General features: G+C 38.5%; 1 protein-coding gene across 1 annotated transcript; it reads right to left on the bottom strand.

The window, feature by feature from the left end:
- Window positions 1-3,017: 3,017 nt before the first annotated feature.
- On the bottom strand, window positions 3,018-3,566 carry LOC145793805 (putative mitochondrial protein AtMg00860). The gene has a single exon (XM_082876676.1). It carries the CDS (start codon window positions 3,564-3,566, stop codon window positions 3,018-3,020), a length of 549 nt encoding a protein of 182 aa, XP_082732802.1.
- Between the last annotated feature and the right edge of the window lie 5,374 nt (window positions 3,567-8,940).

Raw genomic sequence — 8,940 nt, 5'->3', positions numbered from 1 at the left:
TTTCTTAAATTAATTCCATAGTTAAATTTATAAATCAATTCCATAATCTAAAACTTTATTATGAAACTAGACTTATCAAATTTCATTTTTTTTTTAGAAATTACCAGATTTGGTTTAATATAGATTTTTTAATAAATTTTCAAACATAGAGTAAATCTGTCTTGCAGCTTCTGATTTAATTAAAAATTTGTATAAATTCGTAAAAAACTCAATAATTGTTGAAAACGTTTGTGGATGAACTAGACATCATTCTCAACAACTTTGTAGAAGAAATAATCTCAAAATTTTGAGTATAAAATTGTCTAAAAATTCGTACAAAGTTTATAGCAAATTTGAGGGCCAAATAAAATCTTCAATCCTCTCTTTAATGGTATAAACTACACATGCAAACCTATTTCCACAATAATACCATGACTTTGAGACTATCAATATCTTCAAAATTTGATATACACACATCACAAAATTTATATACATATATATAAAAATTTCTATCTATAAGTTAGTCATTTTATCATATGAATATAATACGAAAATTTCAACAATAAAAAAAAAAATGAGAGGGATGAAAGGGTTTTCTTACTTAATTGTAGTGTTGAAATGGTAGGAAATATATATCCTTCTTAATCTCCTCATCCTCTTATCCTCCTATTCAACTTGGCAAATTTTCTTTTCTTCCCTCATTCACCAAATGCAAGCATGCATGTATATATATACAATGCATGCAATATCACCGGATTCCTTTGCTGAGCACCCTCTCTCTCTCTCTCTCTCTCTCTCTCTCTCTCTCTCTCTTTCTTTTTTTTCTCTTTCTCTTCATTCTATCCAACCTTCCCATTTCCAAGAAGCATAAAGGGGGGCTCTTCTTACCTATACTAACATGCATACAAACATGTGGAAAGTTGCCACCAAAAATCTGCAAGGTTTATTTATTTATTTTTTTTTGTGTGTGTGTATTTGTGTGGGTTTCTTAAAATTGATATACTAAAATTTTTAACTAAGGTATTTAGTAAGAATAATTATCATATTGAATCCTAATTAAAATAATTTATAAATAACAAATATTGAACACCCACAAAATTATTATTCTTAATAGTGTCTTTGTTAGTGATTGAATTTGGTTAATTTAAAACTAACTTTTACACTAATATATATTTCAGACAGACTTTGGATAAAATTAATTAATTAATTAATTTATTTATTTATTTATTTTCTTTTAAGAATAATTAAATGTGGGTTTTCACAATCTACCCTCCTAAAAAAAAATTTCGTCTTTGAAATTAATTCGTACCTTTAGACTCGAAAAGTTGAGGGTAATTGGCACGTATCATATCTTCTCGTTCCCACATTGACTTTTCCATCCCACGATGTCTCCAAAGAACTCGAACCAATGGTATGGTTTTACCTCGTAATTCCTTCTCGCGACGATCTAAAATTTTGACAAGCTTCTCTTCAAATGTCACATCTTTATCAAGATTAATTTCCTCCCAATTGATGATGTGAGAAGGGTGTGGCTCGTATTTCCATAGCACAGAGATGTGGAAAACATTATGTACTTCAGCCAATTGAGGTGGTAGAGCCAAACGGTACGCCACTTCTCCTACTTTGCTCAGAATTTCGAAGGGTCCCACATATCGAGGTGCAAGTTTTCCTTTCTTTCTAAATCGTCTAGCACCTCGACGAGGTCGAACTTTGAGAAAAACATGATCCCCTACTTCAAATGTTAATGGTCGTCTCCTTTGATCCGCATAGCTCTTTTGTCGACTTTACACTGTGGTTTGCCGTTATTTGATTAGTTTTATCTTTTCAGTGGTCTCCTGAACCAAGTCTGGTTCTAACAAGGTTACTTCCCCTACTTCAGTCCAACAGACTGGTGACCGACAAGGTCGCCCATAAAGTGCTTCATACGGTGCCATTCCAATACTGGCCTGGAAACTATTGTTATAAGCGAACTTAACGAGAGGTAGGCGTTTCTCCCAACTTCCCTTAAAATCCATAACGCAAGCTCGAAGCATATCCTCCAAGGTTTGTATCCTCCTTTCAGACTGCCCATTGGTTTGTGGGTGAAATGCCGTGCTAAAGCATAGGTTAGTTTCCATTGCCTTCTGCAAGCTCTGCCAAAATTGAGAAGTGAATCAAGGATCACGATCATACACGATGCTAACCAGTACTCTGTGTAATCTGATCACTTCTTTGATGAACAATCTACTGAGTGAATCCAACGTATCTGATGACCTGACAGGTAAGAATTAGGCTGTCTTAATTAATCAGTCTACCACCACCCACACGTCGTCATGTCCCTGTGGTAATTGAGGTAAACCCGTCACGAAATCCATGGTTATGTGTTCCCATTTCCACTCCGAAATTGGTAAGGGTTGAAGTGTTCCTGCCAGTCTTTGATGTTCAGCCTTTACTTGTTGACATGTCAGGCACTGAGAGACAAACTTTGCTACATCCATTTTCATTCCACCCCACCAATATTAGCGTTTTAAGTCTTGGTACATCTTAATACTTCTTGGATGTACTGCGAATACTGAATGGTGGAATTCCTTGAGTACCTTTTCCCTTAGCGAGTTGTCGTTTGGCATGAACATTTGACCTTAATATTTCAAACTCCCATCAGTGTGAATTTCCCAACCAGGCATGGCTCACTAGATTCCATTTGTGCCTTGATGAATGCTACCTCGTGATCGTACTTTTGTGATTCTAATATCTCGCTCAAAATTTTAGGCGTAGCAATCTGAGCACCAAGGTAAGCCTTTTCATCTTGAACCCTCATTTGTATCCCAAATTCATTGAGCGTTCCAACCATATTCTATTCTCTAAGTGCTAAACTAGTAACAATCCCTTTATTCTTGCGACTTAGCGCATCTACCACCACGTTAGCCTTGTCGGGATGATAGGAAAGGGTAAATTGATAATCTTCGAAATACTTCATCCAACGTCTCTAGCGCATGTTTAGATCCTTTTAGGTGAACAGATACTTCAAGCTTTTGTGATCGGTGAATATCTTAAACTTTTCACCATACAGGTAGTCTCCAAATTTTGAGTGCGTGAACTATAGCTGCTAACTCCAAGTCATGGGTGGGATAATTCTTCTCATGGTTCTTTAATTCCCTTGATCCATATGCCACCACCTTGCCATTCTGCATCAATACGCACCCCAGACCTTCTTTGGAAGCATCACAATACACGTACCCAACGTCACGTTCAGACACTATGAGAATAGGGGCACTCGTCAATCTTTTCTTGAGTTCTTGGAATGAATTTTCATAAAACTCGTTCCATTCAAACTTTACCCCATTTTGAGTCAAATGTGTTATTGGTTTGGCCAATTTTGAGAAGTCTTGAATGAATCTTCGATAGTAGCTGGCCAATCTGAAGAAACTACGAATCTCGAATGTGTTCTTAGGTTGCTTCCATTGTGTCACTGCTTCTACTTTAGTTGGGTCTACTGATATTCCCTTTTCAGATACCACATGACCCAAAAACTTTACTTCTTCTATCCAGAACTCACATTTACTAGCCTTAGCATACAATTGGTTCTCTCTCAAAGTTTGAAGTACCATTCTCAAATGTTGTTCATGGTCTTCTTAAGACTTGGAGTACACCAAAATATCATCTATGAAAACTACCACAAAATAATCTAAGTAAGGCGTGAATATTTTGTTCATTAAGCCCGGTGCATTGGTTAGGCCGAATGGCATCACTACGAATTCATAGTGGCTGTAACGGGTTCGAAACGCAGTCTTAAGAATATCTTCTTCCTGAACACGCAATTGGTGATACCTAGACCTGAGGTCTATCTTTGAGAAATACTTTGCCCCTTTAAGCTGATAAAAAAGGTCATTAATCCTGGGTAGTGGATACCGATTCTTAAGGGTGACTCTATTGAGTTGTCGGTAATCAATGCACAACCTAAGTGTCCCATCTTTCTTTTTAGCAAATAAGGCTGGTGCTCCCCACGGGGACGTGCTTGGCCTTATAAATTCCTTGTCCAATAATTCTTGTAACTATGTCTTCAGCTCTCTTAATTCAGCTGGTGTCATACGATGTGGTGCCATTGAGATCGGGGATGTACCACGTTATAGTTCAATGGTAAAGTCTACTTCTCACTTTGGAGGTAGTCCTGGTAATTTCTCTAGGAACACATCAGCATACTCGCACACCACACGAGGTAGCCCTAGTTCCATACGATCTTTATCTTTCAAAACTAAGATGGCTAGCCACCCAACTAGGTGATCGTGCCACTTTGAATTCCCAAGTGTCAGTGATAGGAAATCTTGTCTATCCCCCTTAAATTGGAATCGCGTTCCGTCTTAAGAGTAAGCAGTCACCGTCTTTCGATAGCAATCAATGGTGGTTCTATGAGCTGATAACCAGTTCATTCCTAGGATAACGTCAAAGTCTGACATTTCCATGACTCGTAGGTCGCAAGTTAAACGTAAACTAGAGACTCCTAGTTCACATGATTTGCATACGAGATCTACTCAAGTTTGACCTCCTAGTGAAGCTACACTCATAGGTGTTTTTAATTGTTCAGGCTCTAATCCCAAAGTTATAACACATGAAGCAGATATGAAAGAGTAGGGGTGAGCAGCGGATATACCGATCCGCCAAAACCAACCGAACCAAACCGATCCACCGCATTTTGGACGGATGCGTGATGACGAGCGGACGGTTACGAATTGATTTTCTCCAATCCGCCAATCTGGTGGACGGATGACGGATTTGAGATTCCTTTGGCCGCAACCGAACCACCAAACCGCGAGCACCTCTAGTAATTTATAAGACTTTGTGTTTTCAGTTTGTTTAAATATTCTGTTTGTGTTTTCAATTAAAAAAAAAGTTTGAATATTCTGTTGAAAAAAAGTTTTCAACTTGAATATCTTTTTTGAATTGAAAAAAATAAACGTATTATTTATCTATATTTTTTGGTTTTTAAATTTATCTCTAAAAATAATAAATAGAAAATACGATATATGTTGGTTGGTTTTTGTTTTCAAAAATAGATATAAATGTAACAATACAGAGACATACAATCTTTACTACTGCTCTATTCATGGTTTTGATGGTTTGAATTGTTTTTATATTTTAAGAACCCAGATTGTAATACTTTATATGGATGAGGCATGCTGTGATTGTAGTATGTGGATGAGGCATGCAGTGATTGTCATATTCTAAAGTTTCAAACTTTCTTGCTTTAGATGAGGCATGCTATGATTGTAATATTTTTTTAAGTCATTGACTGTAATACTTTCTTCTTCTTTTTTTGAGGAAGTGCACAAGTTGAATTATGTTGAAAATTTATAAAATTTTAAACCGCCAAACTGATTTGCATCTATCCACCAAACCGCCAAACCGCTCAATCCACATTCGCCGGATTGGCAGACGGATGCGGATTGATTTTCTCCAATCCACCAATCTGATGGACGGATGGCGGATTGAAGGTTTCGTGGCCACAACCGACCCGCGCCCACCCCTATGAAAGAGTGTGATGCTCCAGAATCAAACAAGACTTGTACGCAAGAGTTTATAAGGATGAGTATACCTTGAATCACTAAAGGATTTCCATTGTCTTCTCTTTCTTGGAGTGCAAAGACTCTCCCGGTGGCACCCTAATTAGGCATCCAAGGTTTCCTTGCATTGGCATCTCCTGGTTGTTGAGTCCTTGATTGTCCCACATTCCGATTAGCTGGCAGTTGGCCTCTACCGGATTTGGAATTTTGCACAGCTCGTGTTCCTTGAGTTGGCACGCATTTGTTTCGTTAAGTGGCTTCTCTTTGATTGATGTAGTAGCCTGACCTTTGAGGACAGTTGTTCCTGAAGTGCCCTTCTTGGCCACACTCGTAGCACCTTCTAGCCCCTTCCCTATTATGCTGTTCAGGATTGTACCCTTGCTGTTGTTGTGGCCCCTCAACATAAGGTACCAAGGCAGTAGGGGCCCTGTTGTTCCTTGAGGGTCCTTCACTTCGTGGCTGGTTGGCTCTAGACTGCTAACCTTGAGTCCTTGCAGTGTCCATCTTTTCTCTCTCTGAGGTAAGAGCCCTATGTACTACCTGTGTATAAGTAGGTAGCTACACTGCAACCAACTTGTCTCGGATCCCCGAGTCGAGTCCCCACTCAAAGCGACTTACCTTATCTGTTTCATTTGCCACTATAGCTATGGCATGGCGAGAAAGGGCCTCAAATCAATTGGCATAATGTGTCACAGTCATGCCTCTTTGTTTCAGTTGGAGAAATTCTTGGATCATCTCCTGCCTTATTGAGTTTGGGAAGTACTTTTCCATAAACAATTCCTCGAACTATCTCCAAGAGAGGTCTACCACCTGACGGCTTTCCTTAATCATTGTCCCCTAGAAATCGGCCTCCCCGTCGAAGAGAAATGAAGCGAGGGACACTTGGTCCTACTCGTTCTGAATCTTTAGCGTCTCCAATATTTTCTTCACTTGCCTTATCCATGCCTCAGCCGCGTAGGGATTGGGTTCTCCGAAAAAAATTTGGGGCTGAGGTTTTGAAATTTCGCTATTAATTCTGCTTTGTTGTTTTCATGCCTAGGTTGGTTGCTTAGTTCATTAGTAATTGCCCGAACAAAATTCATGATGTCACTGTTGTTGTTGCCGTTGTTGTCATTGGATCCATTTGCTCTAGTTTTTCCTGCCATTTTATGTACGAAGGATATTATTGTTACACCATTTATTTATTTATTTATTATTTTTATTATTATTTTATTTTTTTATTTTAGATAAACTGCAAGTAAAATAGTCCAATACACAAACTTTTAAATACTAGGATTTCATTAATGATAATAAAAGATCAGTACATTCGTAACTGAGGGGATTCTCTCACCCCATTACTAATAACTGTAAGACTAGGCCTTTACAATGAAATCATAATAAAGTTGTTAAGCAACCTAGCCTACCACTCTCTTATCCCTCTTAATTGAAGAGCCACGGATAGTGTTGATGCACCTGTCAGGCATGCTCCCAGCTCTCATCGTAAAGTCCGTAGCATCTCCAACGGACTAACAACCTAGGCCCTTCCCATCCCATGCGCTGGCTCAAAATCCTCACAGGGACCTCTTCGTAAGTGAGTGGGTCGCAAAAGTTCACCGTCACATCCGTAGGGATGATCTTTTCGGCCGGTGGGTCTACAAAGAAAATGTCCCACTGGTAGAAGAGGTTGGTGTATGTAGCAACCCTCGTCACTGTTTACCGATTAACCACTGATTACTGCTAAACTGAGACTGATTATAATTGGTAACTGAATTGATTGAAGTACTGAACTGACTGACTGAAATCTGGAATTGAATTGATTAAGTATATCTGTTTAATTGTATGTCTATCTGTTGACTGTTTGATTATCTGTTCATGCCTTTGTGTTTAAATTGCGAATTGAAGGCCTTATCGGTGGCCGAATCTAAAACTGATTGATGATTTGTGTTCATTGGAATTTATATGATTTTATGGTGTATTTATCTAAAATGTGATTTGGTATAATTAAATTGGATTAAAATGAGTTAAATTGCAATAGTTGGCTTAATTACCAACATGTCACATAGTGGACCACTTAGGCAACATATTTGAGCTTTATTATACATTCAACACAACATTTCATCAGCCTCTTTCCTTGTTATTGTCGACCAAGAGAGGAGAGTGAGAGGTTTGGAATGAATTCAACTTGATTTTGTGCATTGGCTTGAAGACTTGGAATATAGGTTGCAAATTAAGCTTTCTCACCTTGTATTGGAGACCTAGGTAAAGGAATTCAACCTCTCATTGTTGTGTTTAAGCTTGTTCTTGCATGGTTTTGAGCAAAGTTGAAGTCTAGAGCCAATTTATGGCTCAAATTGTTGAATTGGAGCTTAAGCGCTGCATGCATGTATATATATTGAAGTTTTGAGGTTGTAGTCCACAATTCCTCACATGCATGTCCATGTTTTGAGTGTAGACCATGATTTCATCTTGTCTTTGAAGATATTGACTCGTTAGAGCATGAAATTGAAGCTTTGAAATGGTTTAAATTCATGCATGTTATGTTTGAATTATGTTCATGAAAATTGGTTTCAAGTTGAGTTGAATTGATCTTTCTTTTGGGCCTTGATTTTACAAATTGAGCTTTGAATCATGTTATTCTATGTATTTACAAATGTTTTCTAGGGAAAAAGGCCCAAAGGAATTGGTTTTAATGCATTTGAACTTGGTTTGAGCTTGAAGTTCAAATCTGGAAATTCCAGATTTTGAACTCCCGCTCGAGCGGGAGAAGTGGCGCTCGAGCGGGAAATTCGTGCTCCCAGTACTTTGCACTGTTTTGATGTCCGCTCGAGCGGAATAATTGACGCTTGAGCGGGACCTTGTGTCTCACACTCAAGCGGCTATCGAGCGCCCATCAAGCGTGATTTTCACACATCCAATACTTTTGCCCTATTTTGCAGAACGCTCGAGCGTGAAAGTCTACGCTCGAGTGGATACCTTTGTCTGCATGTCCGCTTGAGCTGGTAAACCTACGCTCGAACGGGACTTCTGTTTTCTGAAAATTCTGAAAATGTTTTCTGAATGCATCTTTGCATCCTCATCCCATCCTAGGCATTCTTAGGCCTAGTTTAAGACATCTTAATGAGGATATAGATGTAGAACACACCGAGGTAAATTAGGGATTAAGTTATTATCTTTCCCAACTGTGTAGCTTAGTGTGTGTTCAATCTGTAACTGTGTAGGGTTAGCGACTGGGGACGCGCTCTAGCTTTACTGTAGCCCAGAACTCTGTGAGTAACAACTGTGTAAAGATATGTTCAAAATGATTATCTTCTGAATAATTGAACTGTACTGCTTTCTGAACTGATACTGTTAATTGAATAAATGTATGTCCTATATCCTGAAATGTATTGTGGCATCCTTAGCAACTACTGTTTACTGTTACTGTTACAGAGATCTCTGTCGGTTC

Source organism: Camellia sinensis, chromosome 6 (genome assembly GCF_055761805.1).
Source record: "Camellia sinensis isolate YWXY chromosome 6, ASM5576180v1, whole genome shotgun sequence".
Classification (NCBI taxonomy): domain Eukaryota; kingdom Viridiplantae; phylum Streptophyta; class Magnoliopsida; order Ericales; family Theaceae; genus Camellia; species Camellia sinensis.
Note: the sequence above shows the minus strand (reverse complement) of the source record. Positions and strands in the feature narration are given on the sequence as shown.